The sequence below is a fragment of the Pleurodeles waltl genome, chromosome 1_1 (genome assembly GCF_031143425.1).
Source record: "Pleurodeles waltl isolate 20211129_DDA chromosome 1_1, aPleWal1.hap1.20221129, whole genome shotgun sequence".
Taxonomy (NCBI): domain Eukaryota; kingdom Metazoa; phylum Chordata; class Amphibia; order Caudata; family Salamandridae; genus Pleurodeles; species Pleurodeles waltl.
This window is the reverse complement of record NC_090436.1, coordinates 640,022,852-640,038,746: the sequence shown is the minus strand read 5'-3', so window position 1 is coordinate 640,038,746 and position 15,895 is coordinate 640,022,852. Positions and strand designations below refer to the sequence as shown.

Below are 15,895 nucleotides of genomic sequence, written 5' to 3'. Positions count from 1 at the left end.
GGGCTATATAGAGGTAGGGATCCTTGCTCGGTTTAGGAATCAGGACAATCTCAGCCATGGTATAGTGGGGGTTAGGCCTGTGTTATGGGTAAAGGAGTTGAAGAGTCGGAGGAGAAAATCCCCAATCTCAGGGAGGAACAGCCTATAGAAGCTAACCAGAAGACTGTCCGGACCAGGGGACTTCCCGAGGCTCCTAATAATATGTTTTACTAAAGTGGTAAGGCCAAGCAGTATGAAAAAACAACAGTTCATGGTGGATCAAGACCTGGGCGCAATCTCAGACCGACATGATGAACTGAAGTTCGGATACTCCAAGCGGGTATCCACAGTGAAAAGTTGTAACTTCAGAATTCATCTCCAATTGCAGGGAAAGCTTCTTTTGGTCAGTCCTGAAGCCACAAGCTCCTCAGGAAAGGCATCAGATCTTTTCTGAGGATCTATTCCTCTTTATTCAGCTGGGCCTTCTTGGAGTGAGGAGTCTCCCTGCTTTTTGTGTCCCTGAATCAAGTAAATAGGACACCAGTCACTTGACCCTTAGAGAGCTGTTCCATTCCCTGGATGTCAGCCTTGAGTTCCTGTGTGAGTTATTGTCAGCAGTCAGGATTCTTCTTTCAGCAGGGCCTTCTTTTTCATATGGAATATTCCCAGATCTACTAATGTTCTGAGCAGGCGGTGGAGGAAATGCCAGGTTTATCCTATGCACTAGACAGTGACAGGAGGAATTCTATAGCCCAGTCCTAACAATTTTCTTGCAGTCTCCCTACCTACATTTGAAGCACTTGCTCTTTGCATTTCTGTAGAATTGTCCAGGAGTATCTGCTTTTTCCTTCTAATGTGACTGGAGCCTAACTGTTTAGGAAGGTCCAGGGATGAAGGGAAGAAATCCTCCTTGGCATTTTTAACTCTCCAAGCTGAAGATATGTAATCCAGTTCTGAAGGCCGGACTGATATTCCTGGGAATAAATTTTGGAGAAACTTTCCCTGGCATTTCCAGGTCAAAAGAGGTAGTGCTAAAGTTGCAATTTGTTCTGCCAACTGTTCCTTTCCACTTCCACATAGGTAAACACTGCTACGTGTTCAGCAGTTAATACCCAATGGTGTTTCCTGGGTTCAAAAGCTAGCCATTATCCTCTGAGCAAGGGTCACTACCTCTCCCAGCCAAAGATGTCTATTCCAGCTATGAAGGTATAATGTGTGGCAGAGCTGGTTTTAAGCAAGTTATAGCACAGGCAGCCTAAGGTATATTTTTACAAACTTACTTTTCTGTTTAAGTGAACAGAAATCTAATTTCACCCTTGTCAGTTTTTAAAAACTAAGCAGGAAATAACTTTGAAGCACTTTCCGAGGACATTCCTAAGTGGAGGGGGGAAATAAAGATTTTAACCCTATCTAAGCCTATTTTAGGAAAGTCCAGCCAGGCCTACAGAGTGAAATAGCTTTTGGCTTTTATTTCACAGTGAGGACACAACCCCAATATACAATGCATCCTTCTTTAATATGATAGCACCCCTCTCTGTTGGTTTACCAAGCACACTTTAAGAGTGGATTATGAATATATATGAAAGCAGGGTTTCTCTACTTTGCAAAGGCAGTTTTCTCGGCCATGTTTCAGTGCAGTGCATCTAAACTACGTCCTAGCCTGAGCACAGTGGTGCTCCTAGCAGAAATATGTTTCTGTTACATGTGGTTGGTGTAAACATACACTGCAGCCCACATTTGACATTTAACCTTTCATGTCACAGGTGCTCTTTAGGACTTTGGGGGAAACTTAAACAGGCCCAATAAGGAGTTCCAATGTACAACACATGTTTTAGAAGGGAAGCACAGGGACTTTACTACTGTTTAGCAGTGGTTCTAAAGCCTGCACAAATAGGGCCCCGAAGAAGGCAAAATGTCTGCGATGACACCATGCAAAAAAGTCATATTTGCTACAAACCCCCTTTAAAAAAAAAACTAGTACTGATCCAGCATCTCTGGCCAACTGCAGACCCATCTCTTCCCTACCTTTCCTGGCTAAAATGATCAAATCTATAGATAGCTCACAACTGCAATCCTTCCGTGAATCACACAAACTGCTTTCAGATCACAAATCAGGATTCGTACCAAAACACTGCACAGACATAGCAATCCTAAACACAAGCAAGCAACTACTCAAAATCTGCGATAAAGGCCACAATGTCACACTAATCCTTCTGGAATTATCTGGGACCTTTGACACTATTAATCACGAGCTGTTATATAACTTAATATGGATTTAACCATTCACAGTAAAGCCCTTGAATGGTTTTGATCATTTCCGTCAAACGAAAAACAAGGTGCCAAACTTGTATTTTACACTTTAAAATTCAACAGCATCAGCCATGGTTTTCCACATGATCTCTGCGTTCTCCTGTAGTATTTAACACTCACATGTGCATTTTTACTGATCTACTCATCTCCTTTGTCCTACAATTCCAAATGTACTCTAAAAATACTCAAATCTTAATTTGCCTGCATGAGGACAATCCTTACACGTTAACTGTTGGCTGTGCTAGCTAACCACAAAAACAGTTGAAAAAAAGCATCCTTTCCCTCAATATGAACAACTGAAATACTAACATTTGGTACAAAACATCCTTTTGTGTTGCCTCTCAATCAGCCATCTGATCTCAAATACCAGTCTGCTCTTATAAAAAACAGAACATTACCTGGGAGTTGAACTCAAATTTCTTCTTCACCTCTGCAAAAGCAGTCACCAAAGGGAAAACATCCCCAACCACGACTCCCGAACAACGAAGTCGTGAACAACGAAAGCAGAACAACACGTTCGTGAACCATGACTTCCTTGTTCGGTGCCTTAACCACGCATGTGCTGAACAATGCACATGCGTGGTTAAGGTACAGAAGAAGGGAGTCGGCTTTGTCGGAGGGCTCGATCAGATAAGTGGGGCTGGGGCCGTTTTAGGGGCCGGGTGGGGGGGTCTGTGAATTTTTAGGTTTAGGGGTGGGGGGGGTCGCTGTAGGTTTTAGGGGCAGGGGTGGGGCGTCGGGGTAGTTTAGGTTTTAGGGAGTGGGGGGTCACAGTAGTTTTAGGGGTGCGGGTGGTGGGGTCAAGGTAGTTTTGGGGGCGGGGTGGGGTTGGGTAGTTTTAGGGGAAGGGTCAGGGAAGTTCAGGTTTTAGGGGGTGAGGGGGTCACTGTAGTTTTAGGGGCAGAGGTGAGGGGGTCGGGTATTCGTTTTTAGGGGCGGGGTGAGGGGGTCAGGGTAGTTTTAGGGGCAGGGTGGTCGCTGTAGTTTTAGGGGTGGGGTATTTTTTGTTTTTAGGGGTGGGGTTGGGGTGGTCGGGTAGTTTGGGTTTTAGGGGTGGGGGATCGCAGTAGTTTTAAGGGCAGGGGTGGGGGGTCGCTGTAGTTTTAGGGTAGGTGGTCGGGTATTTTGAGTTTTTAGGGGTGGGTTGGGGTACTTTAGGTTTGGGGGTCGCTTTAGTTTTAGGGGCGGGGGTGTGGGCTTGGGGTATATTTAGTTTTTAGGGGTGGGAATGGGGTCGTCGGGTAGTTTTAGGGGTGGGGTGGAAGGTCGCTGTAGTTTTAGGGGTGGGGAGGTTGCTGTAGTTTTAGGGGTGGGGTTGGGGCAGTTTAGGGGGGTGAGGGATTGCAGTAGTTTTAGGGGCAGTGGTGGGGGTTGCGTTGTTTTAGGGGAGGTGATGGGGGGTTGGGGTATTTTTAGTTTTTAGGGGTGGGGGTCTGGGTAGTTTAGGCTTTAGGGTGTGGGGTCATGGTAGTTTTAGAGGCGGGGGTCGCTGTAGTTTTAGGGGGGGTGTGGGTGCAGGGATCAGAGTAGTTTAGGTTTTAAGGGAGGTGGAGGGCTTGCTGTAGCTTTAGGGGCGTGTGTGGGGGGTCAGGTATTTTTAGTTTTTAGGGGCGGGGTTGGGGTAGATTAGGTTTTAGGGGGATGGGAGGTTGCAGTAGTTTTAGCGGCCAGGTGGGGGGTTCAGGGTATTTTTAGTTTTTCAGGGTGGGGTGGTCTGGTAGTTTTAGGGGTCGGGGTCATGGTAGTTTAGGTTTTAGTGAGGTAGGGGGTCACAGTAGTTTTAGGGGCGGGGTGAGGGAGTCAGGGTATTCGTTTTTAGGGGCGGTGATGGGGGGGTCAGGGTATTTTTAGTTTTTAGGGATGGGGTCTGGGTAGTTTAGGTTTTAGGGCGTAGGGTCATGGTAGTTTTAGGGGCAGGATCACTGTAGTTTTAGGGGCGGGGTGGGGTAGCGGGGTTCAGAGTAGTTTAGGTTTTAGGCGGTGGGGGGGTCGCAGTAGTTTTAGAGGCGTGGGTGGGTGGTCAGGGTATTTTTAGTTTGTAGGGGTGGGGGGGTTGAGTAGTTTAGGTTTTAGGGTGGTGGGAGGTTGCAGTAGTTTAAGGGGCCGGGTGGGGGGTTCAGGGTATTTTTAGTTTTTGGGGGCCGGTGGGGGGTCGGGTATTTTTAGTTTTTGGGGGCGGGTGGGGGGTCGGGTAGTTTTAGGGGTGGGGGTCAGAGTAGTTTAGGTTTTAGGGGGTAGGGGGTCACTGTAGTTTTAGGGCCGGGGTGAGGAAGTCAGGGTATTATTTTTTAGGGGTGGGGGGTTGCTGTAGTTTTAGGGGCGGAAGGGTCGCTGTAGTTTTGGGGGTGGGGGGGCTAGGGTATTTTTTGTTTTTAGGGGCGGGGTTGGGAGGTTAGGGCAGTTTAGGTTTTAGGGGGTAGGGGATCGCAGTAGTTTTAGGGGCAGTGGTGGGGGTTGCTGTAGATTTAGGGGCAGTGGTGGGGGGACGGGGTATTTTTCGTTTTTAGGGGTGGGGGTCTGGGTAGTTTCGGTTTTAGGGCGTAGGGTCATGGTAGTTTTAGGGGCAGGATCACTGTAGTTTTAGGGGCGGGTGGGGTAGCGGGGGGTCAGAGTAGTTTAGGTTTTAGGCGGTGGGGGGGTCGCAGTAGTTTTAGAGGCGAGGGTGGGGGGTCAGGGTATTTTTAGTTTGTAGGGGCGGGGTGGGGGGGTCGGGTAGTTTAGGTTTTAGGGTGGTGGGAGGTTGCAGTAGTTTAAGGGGCTGGGTGGGGGGTTCAAGGTATTTTTCGTTTTTGGGGGCGGGTGGGGGGGTCGGGTATTTTTAGTTTTTGGGGGCGGGTGGGGGGTCGGGTAGTTTTAGGGGTGGGGTTCGGAGTAGTTTAGGTTTTAGGGGGTAGGGGGTCACTGTAGTTTTAGGGCCAGGGTGAGGGAGTCCGGGTATTAGTTTTTAGGGGTGGGGGGTCGCTGTGGTTTTGGGGGTGGGGGGGCCAGGGTATTTTTAGTTTTTAGGGGCGGGGTTGGGAGGTTGGGGCAGTTTAGGTTTTAGGGGGTAGGGGATCGCAGTAGTTTTAGGGGCAGTGGTGGTGGGGGGTTGCTGTAGATTTAGGGGCAGTGGTGGGGGAACGGGGTATTTTTCGTTTTAGGGGTGGAGGTCTGGGTAGTTTCGGTTTTAGGGTGTGGGGTCACGGTAGTTTTAGGGGTGGGGGTCACTGTAGTTTTAGGGGCAGGGTAGGGGTGCTGGGGTCAGAGTAGTTTAGGTTTTAAGGGGGGGGTTTGCGGTAGTTTTAGGGGTGCGGGTGAGGGGTCGGGTATTTTTAGTTTTTAGGGGTGGGGTGGTGGGTCAGGGTAGTTTTAGGGGAGGGGTCGGGATAGTTTAGGTTTTAGGGGGTGGAGGGGTCGCTGTAGTTTTAGGGGCCGGGGTGGGGGGGGATCGGGGTATTTTTTGTTTTTAGGGGTGGGGTAGGGGGGTCGGAGTAGTTTTAGGGGCGGGTCAGGGTAGTTTAGGTTTTAGGGGGTTGGGGGATCACGGTAGTTTTAGGGGTGGGGTGAGGGGGTCGGGTATTCATTTTTAGGAGTGGGGCGGGTAGTTTGAGTTTTAGGGGTGGGGTATCACAGTAGTTTTAGGGGCAGGAGTGGGGGGTCACTGTAGTTTTATGGGAGGACGGGGTATTTTTAGTTTTTAGGGGGCAGTGTCGGGGTGGTTTAGGGGGGTTGCTGTAGTTTTAGGGGCAGGGTTGGGGCATATTTAGTTTTTAGGGGCAGGGTGGGGCGTCGGGGTAGTTTAGGTTTTAGGGGGTGGGGGAGTCACAGTAGTTTTAGAGGCACGGGTGGGGGGTTCGGGGTATTTTTAGTTTGTAGGGGGAGTTTAGGTTTTAGGGAGTGGGAGGTTGCAGTAGTTTTAGGGGCGGGAGTAGGGGGGGTCAGGGTATTTTTAGTTTTAGGGGTGGGTTGCTGTAGTTTTAGGGGCGGGGATCGGAGTAGTTTAGGTTTTTTAAGGGGGGGGTTGCAGTAGTTTTAGGGGCGCGGTTGGGGGGTTCGGGTATTTTTAGTTTTTAGGGGCGGGTGGGGGGGTCGGGTAGTTTTAGGGGAGGGGTAGTTTAGGTTTTAGGGGGGCGGGGTTGCAGTAGTTTTAGTGGCGGGTGGGGGGTTGGGGGGTTTTTAGGGGCAGGATGGGGGCTCCGGGTAGTTTTAGTGGCGGGGTCAGGGTAGTTTAGGTTTTAGGGGGGTGGGGGGTCACAGAAGTTTTAGGGGTGGAGGTGAGGGGTATTCGTTTTTAGGGGTGGGGTGGAGGGGTCGGTTAGTTTGGGTTTTAGGTGGTGGGGGAATGCAGTAGTTTTAGGGGCAGGGGTGGGGGGTCACTGTAGTTTTAGGGGCGGGGTCGGGGGACGGGGTAGTTTAGGTTTAGGGGGTTGCTGTAGTTTTAGGGGCGGGGTTGGGGCATATTTAGTTTTTAGGCGCGGGGTGGGGCGTCAGGGTAGTTTAGGTTTTAGGGGGTGGGGTAGTCTCAGTAGTTTTAGAGGCACGGGTGGGGGGTTCAGGGTATTTTTAGTTTGTAGGGGCAGTTTAGGTTTTAGGGGGGTGGGAGGTTGCAGTAGTTTTAGGGGCGGGAGTAGGGGGGTCAGGGTATTTTTAGTTTTGGAGGTGGGGGTCGCTGTAGTTTTAGGGGCAGGGGTGCGGGGTCGGAGTAGTTTAGGTTTTAAGGGGGGATTGCGGTAGTTTTAGGGGCGCGGTTGGGGGGTTCAGGTATTTTTAGTTTTTAAGGGTGGGGGTTGGGGTAGTTTAGGTTTTAGGGGGGTGGGGGTTACAGTAGTTTTAGGGGTGGTGGGTCGGGGTATTAGTTTTCGGGGCGGTGCAGGGGGTTGGGGTAGTTTTAGGGGCGGGGTGGGGGAGTCACTGTAGTTTTAAGGGTGAGGTGGGGGGCCGGTATTTTTAGTTTTTAGGGGCGGGGTTGGGGTGGTTTAGGTTTAAGAGGGGATAGGGGGCTGCGTTAGTTTTAGGGGCGGGGCGCGGCATCAAGATAGTTTAGGTTTTAGGAGGTTGAGAGGTTGCAGTAGTTTTAGGGGCACGGGTGGAAGGTCGTGGTATTTTTAGTTTGATGGGGCGGAGTGGGGGTCATGGTAGTTTTAGGGGTGGGGGTCGGGTTAGTTTAGGTTTTAGGGGGGTGGGGAGGGTCGCTGTTGTTTTAGGGTCGGGTGGGGGTTCGGGGTATTTTTCGTTTTTAGGGGCAGGGTAGGGGGGTCGGGTAGTTTAGGTTTTAGAGGGGGTTGGGGGGTCACAGTAGTTTTAGGGGTGGGGGAGTCAGGGTATTACTTTTTAGGGGTGGGGGGTCACTGTAGTTTTAGGGGTGGGGGGTCAGGTAGTTTAGGTTTTATAGGGGGTTGGGGGTCACAGTAGTTTTAGGGGTGGGGGAGTCAGGGTATTACTTTTTAGGGGTGGGGGTCAGGGTATTTTTAGAGGCGGGTGGGGGTAACTGTAGTTTTAGGGGTGGGGTATTTTTCGTTTTTAGGGGCAGGGTTGGGGGGTCGGGTAGTTTAGGTTTCAGGGGGGGATTGCGGTAGTTTTAGGGGCAGGGGTGGTGGGGTCGCTGTAGTTTTAGGGGCAGGGTGGGGGGTTGGGGTATTTTTAGTTTTAGGGGCAGGGTGGGGGGTCTGTGTCTTTTAGGTTTTAGGGAGGTGGGGTTGTGGTAGTTTTAGGGAAGGGGTGGGGGTTCACTGTAGTTTTTGGGGCCGGGTGGTGGGGCCTGGATAATTTTAGTTTTTAGGTGTGGGGGGTCGGGTAGTTTTAGGGGGAGGAGTGGGGGGGTTGGGTATTTTTTTTATTTTTAGGGGGGGTGGAGGATCGCAGTATTTTTAGGGGTGAGGGGAGTCGGATGCTGGAACCACACATGCCATTCACGCATGCCTTTACCAGGAATGTCTTTACAACGAAAAATTGTTAAGGCATTCGGGGTAAAGGCATTCATGTTAACAACGCAGTCGTTGTTCCGACCGCATTGTTTAGGCATGCGTGGTTCCAGCATGCATTGTCCGACTCCTGTTCATCGCCAAAAACTTTGAATATCTTCTACAGAAATTCTGCACAATCTGTTCTTAGCTCAGAATACAACACTATGGCCCTCATTCTGACCCTGGCGGTCCTAAACCGCCAGGGCCGCGGGCAACGGAAGCACCACCAACAGGCTGGCGGTGCTTCATTGCCCATTCTGACCGCGGTGGTAAAGCCGCGGTCAGAAAAGGGGATCCGGCGGTTTCCCGCCGGAATACCCCTGGCAGGGCTGAACCTTCATGGCGCCGCCATGGGGATTCCGACCACCTTCCCGCCATCCTGTTTCTGGCGGTTTTGACCGCCAGGAACAGGATGGCGGGGAACAGGTGTCGTGGGGCCCCTGGGGGCCCCTGCACTGCCCATGCCACTGGCATGGGCAGTGCAGGGGCCCCCTAACAGGGCCCCAGCATGATTTTCACTGTCTGCATAGCAGACAGTGAAAATCGCGACGGGTGCAACTGCACCCGTCGCACCCCTGCAACACCACCGGCTCCATTCGGAGCCGGCCTCTGTGTTGCAGGGCCTTTCCCGCTGGACCGGCGGGTGCTCCTTTGGCGGGCGCCCGCCGGCCCAGCGGGAAAGCCAGAATGGCCTCCGCGGTCTTTTAACGGAGCGGTCTTTTAACGGAGCGGCCAAATGGTGGTGACCGCATGGCGGGCGGCGGTTGCACTGTCCAGACTACTCTACTGTGCCCTACTAAAGACTCTAACAAAACTGCAAATGGGTAACAATAGGTTCGTCAAATCAGCTTTGGTATGAAAAAAACACAATCACATATCCCCTATCGCTCGAAAATAAATTGGCAACCCACCAAATAATACATTTCATTAAACACCTCTTGCATTATCTGAAAGGCAACACACAAAATAACACCCAAATTCCTTTCAGGCCTGTTTACTTAAGTCAGGACTGAACGTACGCTCTAACAAAGTTCTAAGTTCTCCATCACCAACTAGGAAAGGAAAAGACTTGGATGGAAACAGCATACTACAGCGGATACTGAACTATGGAACAAAATGCCTCCCAGGCTTTCAAAGCCAATCAGATAACGCTTCTGATGATAAGGCTCCCTATGGATAGCTAATAATCGCCTGATAAGTTTAGAACATCTCTCTTAGATGCTCTTCTCTCCAATATTTTACAATTCTCTCTACCTGTCTTCCCCTGTGCCTTAAAGCACGATTGTTCTGGTATATGTTGCACATTATGAATAAATAAATATAAAAAAGTAATAAATATTTTTCACAATAATACTTACAAGAACATGCAGGGTCCCTTTATCCTACATATCAAATTATTAATCTTGCTTTCTAATCTTTTGAAGGAGTATGGAAGAAGATACACGTTTTGAACACTACAAGTTCATTTTGAGGGGTGATATAATTTTATCAAGTTTAAAAACAGCAGAATAATTGTGGCACCCCCTGCAGGTAACCATTAAGGATGAGGTTGGTACAGATTAAAATATTACAGAGGGTACACAACACCTAAACATGACTGAGCAAACTTGGTAGGGTTGAAATGAATTGTGTGGGAGGGGAGGTGGACAGGTTTGGGACTTTAGGTAGCAATTAGAACATGCCGTAGGGTACAATCCATTTTTGGATGTATAGGCTTAACAGCTCTCTGGCCATAATTTCAGAACTATCGCTGGATAGAAGAGAACGCACCATGCAGTTCTGTATATGGGACTATTTGGGGATTACTTGCACTTTTATGTCTGTTTAAAGGGAAACTCAATAAAACCAACAAAACTGTGATAAAAAAATAACAGAATGGAGTAACACCTAACTCACTTTAAGGTTGTGGGATTTTATGAAATATCTTCTAGTCTAAGGGAACGAATGATTCAGCAATCTAAATGCCCTGTATGAAAATCCACTTGTGCGATTTGGTGCCGTGCATCAAGGTAACACATTATGGTTGCATTCACCTTGTATCAGGGCTCTAACAATATACTATCTGATTAACTTAGAGCTCATATTATGCCAGAGTTTAGAATTTAGCATGGTTCTGTTTACTCCACATTTCTACCAGACTGTGAAAACCTTGAATTCTATATAAGTGCAATCTTTGAATATTCACAAGATCTATTTAAGCCATCTTTTTGATCACTGTAGGTCAATTTCCTAACCTTTTACTGTAAATTAAGGAAGATCATACTTACATAATGTGCCAAGGTTGATAACTGATGATCACCAAGACATCTTAAAGTCTCACCTCCTCCTTTTATCCACATTGTGTGTTCACTATGCCTTACTTTTCTTGTGAGTATAAACCCAGCGCTAGATCAATGACTGGTTTACACGCTACAACTAGATGAACTCTGCTCTGTCCAATCCAAGTCAAAATGTTATAGGCCCGATTTACAAAGGTTTTTGGGGGTACACGTTTGGCTTAAACATACAGAAATTAATTTAGCACTCATAAAGGGACTTATTCACATGCATATGTTGGTGTGAGCAAATCTATCCTGAGGGTTGGTGATTACACTTACATGTTTATCTGTACTCAATACCTCCTATACAGCCCCTTCCCAACCTGGAAATGGTGTAAAATGTACTCCTGACAAGAGCAGGCTTAAATCGGTTTCCAGTGTGTGAAAGGACCACCCCCTTCTTCAATGAAAAGGTTGTGTGTAGTGAAAAGAGTTTCTCCAAGGAGCAACATTTTTCCACTGGGGACAACACAAAAAAATTTTTAGTAGTGAAGTTATACTTGCTCTGCAGATTTTCACATGATCAAATATATACATGTGTATTTACTCCTGCAAAAACTGAATTGACAGAAGATATGAAAGTATGGAATCCACGTCTACTTCTGTAATCTTGTGTTAATTTTTTGAAAATCAATGAATCAAAAGTTTATTTTGGTAAAAATACCATAAATCACCTACAAAAAAATACAAAAAAATTAAGAGTACATAAACACGTCACTAAAATTAATCCTGCACTGTAGAGCTCATTTTAACCTACAAAAAAACAGTAATGGAAGGAAGTATTTGCAGAAATGAAAATGCCGCTTTACAGGTAAATTTAAGGCCTCTTAAAAACAGGATTAGATACTAAATATGCCCTGTTATATTTGAATTCACACAAAAACACACAGAAAATGCAGCATAGACTGAGTGGAACATGTATCGAGGACAGAATGTACTAATAGCAGAATAACCCCAGCTTCGTCTGAAAATATTAAAACAATGGTGTACAGTCCCCATCTAAATCCGGTCAGTGAGTTATATTCTTAACCTATTTATGGTAATGTTCGAGGCTATCTACAGTTTTAACAAGGGTAAGAGGCCGTATTGATTGTCTCCCAATCTGATCGCTTTCCTTAAATGCATTGCTTTTTTCCATATTTCTTTGACTAACGAAGTATTGTCACTCTTCAAAGTTATAAATCTCCACCAACTCAAGTTCACAGACCTAAGGGTTCGTTTTTATGACTTACTTTGAAAGAGTGCCACTAACTCATTTTTTACATGTTGTCTGCAATATTGTTGGTAACAGTTTTACATGGATTCTCCATTATTGATTTTTTCCCCCCAAAAAAATACTGCCATGCATGAAACACGATTTTTAAATTAGGTAGCGTCTTGGAAAATGGTTTTGCAGTTGTCCTTGAAAACGTGTGATTGTTTAGCAAAACTGCTTGTAACATGATTTTTTCCAAACTACAAATATTATTTGGGTATATTTATTGTTTAAACAAACAGAAAACTTGCTTCTATTGTCTGCATGTATTTGCATATAATCGAGGAGTATTCTGGAAGCATTATCATTTGCCACACATTGCTACCTTTTGCAAACACATTTACGCATTTTTATTTAAAACCACTGTCAGTAATGCAAGCTCCGCTTACAGCCTGCTGTATTTTCCTCAGCACAACTTGCTCTAATTGTAAAGGCTTTCAGTTCTTGAACATTATATATGGTTTAGGTCGTCATACACATATGGATGCATAGCTTGTCAACAGCCAATCCTCTTTTCCACAAACATACTGAGGTATTGTAAACTTGCTGACAAAATGTTTGTGCTACAGGGAGTTAGATCTACTTATTCAATGGACAAAATAAACATAAAACTTAAATGCCCTGGGTGTGAGCAAGAGGAATTCCACATCCCTGCGCTTACAAGTCCTGGTTGAAAATATCCCTTTCTCTCTTTACAGTTGAACTTTGCATTTGGGCCTAGTAGTTAAGGATTTTATCTTCCACAACTTCTTCATTAGAACCTATGCCAGTACCTTCTGGCCATTGTTAAATATATATATGACAGCTGTTGTAGTAAAGCACAATTCATGTTTTGCTCTTTTTTAGACTTCTCAGATGAAGGCTGCGAGATTGGTTTGAAAGCAGTTGAAAATTTTCACAGCATGGAACCTGAGTGCCTGTTCAATAGAAGCATCTTTACAGGGATTCACCTTGCACGGTTGTACTGCCACACTTTTGATCACCGGAAAGCACAATGGAAAATCCACCCCAAAAAGACCTTTAAACCAGCAAAAACCTTTTAAGGGCTGTTCATGCCTTAAATAGCCCTTTCTAGTTCCAGCTTTCATAGCATTTTTACATTCACTCTTCTGGCTCAGTGGTCCATGCCAGTGCGTTACGGTCAATGTAAAAAAAAAAAGAAAAAAAACATTTTGGGGCAATTCCTGATATCTATTTTACACTTTTTGGAGCACATTGATGGACTGTAGCAAGGCTGGTTTGGAAACTATTCAAATTTCAACTTTTCACAACACTGTGCTGCTTTATGAACTTATTCATGATACACAAAACTTTTTTTTCTGATTTAGATAAATACCTTAGAAGCATGTGCTATTTCATTCAATAAGAAATGTAGGATCTCTGCAATATTAGGGGCATTCACTTTCTATTGTGATACCTCTTTAAATTTTGTGGTTTTTCTCCATTGTTTGGATACTTTAATTTTATGGGTTTTCTGCATGGAACATCGGGTAAGAAAATCTTCAAAAACACAAATTCATGTTTGAATCTTGACATTTTTACATTAGCATGTTTTTCTTGAGTTAGTTGCTCCCTACATATATTGCACACGGCAGCACAATCCCCCAAGTTATTCTAACTCGGGCAGAGATATTGTGTTTCTTAGGTCTACAATCAACATCCTGATTTGTCTGAATAGTGGAATTTTAGAAATTAAATAGGATCCTCTAAACATGACCATTTTACATGATAAAAACAAAGTGCCATGATAATCAGGATCAAAGCTAGTTCTTGGTTTAAAATGTAATCAATACAATCATATTATTTGTCTGAATAGCATAACTGTCTACCTGGAATAAAGTTTTTCTGTTTAGGGTGTATGAATCAGACACAATGCTAAAAAAACTTCTTACAATTCTCATTATTTATACAGACCTTTAAATGAAGTTTCTGCAGAATGCGAGACAGCAAGCGTGGAAATTTTCCAGTGTCAATCATATTGATCAGTGACACCGCTTGTTTAATACTAAAAGAAAAAGAGAAAGAGAGAAAAAATATGAATGCCAATATCAAGGTGATATACCTGTTCATTACAATATTTCCAACATAGTATTGCCAGAACCTCAAAATGGCCCCAATGTTGCCAATTCCTTACACCAGTCCCCAGTTGCAATTATATAATTTCCTAGGTATTTCGAGTTTAGCACCTTGGTGGTTCTAAAGAACAATTTCTAAAATCCCCAGTAAAAATGCTATGACTACCACCCCACAGCCCGAGTCTTTGCCTCAATTTCAAATAAGAATCAGGCTGTGGGCTTTAGGTATAAACCATTTCACAACAAAGAAATACTTTAAAGGATTTACACCTTAATGGATTCAAAGTTTTCCCTTTACATTGCATTATACTTATATTACATTTACATAGGGTTTCATACCCTTTACAAAGTGTGTTGGTACATGGGTAGCACACTGCCGTACAGGTTCTGCATAGCAGAATGGTATGGGCTTGCAGTGTGGTCTGTTTGGTATTGGAAATATTTTGGTGTCATGCTTAATGGCCAGAACGGGTGGTGCTTTTATCGTGTCCATCCTTTCACAGTCTTTCTTTATTAGTGCAAAATCCAAATATGAAAGCAAGGTTACAAAGAAAATCAATGTTCAGCAAGCAGAAAATAGAGACATAAAATTATATTAAAAAACTGATGAAAATTAGGGCAAGATTTAGTCAGCAGTAAGGGGCTCATGTCCATCCTGCATTAACAATATAATTTTAAATAAGCGCTTGATTATTCATAGCCTCAGTGGACGTTTATAAAGAAAAATGATTGTAGGATACAATATAAATTTATAGTGAGATGTCAGCTGTGCTACAGAGTTTGCTTCCAAAATAATATTTTGGGGGGCGTGGCCAACCGTCATGGCCATGTGGACGTGATCCACAGAGGCTCTGCGTCCAGATCTGTAGGCCAACTCAATTCCTCATCCAAGCTGAGATATTGGCCAGGGAATCATCTACAGATGTCAGTGACATGTTCATTGTAGTTTTAAAATTAGCGCAGCATTAGGTTTCCCCCCACAGCCTCTCCGGCAAGGTGGCATCATGGTGGTGTTTGGGACCGGTCTGCGGCTGTGAAATAAACTTCCCTAGCGGCCTCCACAACGCAGGAAGCCCAGCCGAGACCAAGGGACATTGCAAGAGGTGATCAGGGGGCAGCAGGGGGACCACTGAAACTCACTGGGTGCCCCTATTCGTGGCGCTGTCTGACCTCAACATGGCAGCCAGCATGCAATGGCTCCCGTACACACTGGCAGCAGAGGAGTGAACAAACTTCAGATTCAGCAACGAGGTGAGATGCTGCTCCCTGCACCTACTTTCTTATGGGTCCATCGCGCCCTTACACTGCTTGCACCCAGATCACACCCCATGAGACTGGGAACCACCGCAAACTACTTGACCATAGCTGCTCTCTTTCAAAGGCCTGACTGATGCACACACATCCAGCAAGGGCCTTCAGAAACTGAGATCAAGAGCTGATGGCTGCACCAGGTGTGATCGCCAAGACATTTTGGGGGAAGCGGGTAGGCTATATTTTAACTTTCCATGAGAACTATCCCAGTACCGGGATCACCACCCCACATGCATAGACCTCCCAACCTTGGCACCAAGACACTCCATGAGCTCCTGGTCACCTCATGGCAGACCTGAATATTCTTTCTGATTGCCATGGTACCATCTTCTATCTATAGGTGACTGCAGATTACTATAATGGGGGTTGGCTCACCCGGCTGACTTGTTAAGTACCATCTGCCAGTCTAACCCACTCTAATGGACCGGACCCTGCCAGCCATTGCCACTGGCACTGACCTGCTCTCCTCCTTTACCTGGAGGGTCCTCTAGGCTGTTTTTCCCCTGATTGTCAGTTGACGGCCCCCATGCCCACGGCACCCGGCAGCCTATATGTCACCAAAGAAGACACAATCCAACAGAGTGTCCAGTTACTTCTCCCAAGTAGCAGCAAAACACTTGAGCGAAGCTCCACATTCTGGCGAGACCAAGACCTTGATGAAGGATGAGCTCTTGTCCTCTCACTGTGAGCCAGGACCTGGACCAG

The 15,895-nt window shown here is 46.0% G+C and overlaps 1 protein-coding gene across 2 annotated transcripts in view; it reads right to left on the bottom strand.

Annotated features, from left to right (window-relative positions):
• COMMD10 (COMM domain containing 10) overlaps window positions 1-15,895 on the bottom strand; it is a 769,929-nt gene that overhangs the window by 714,020 nt on the left and 40,014 nt on the right. For both annotated transcript variants that reach the window (XM_069226680.1, XM_069226671.1), the window contains exon 2: window positions 13,719-13,809. In XM_069226680.1, the coding sequence (XP_069082781.1) occupies window positions 13,719-13,809 (91 nt within the window). The remainder of the gene's footprint in view (window positions 1-13,718; window positions 13,810-15,895) is intronic.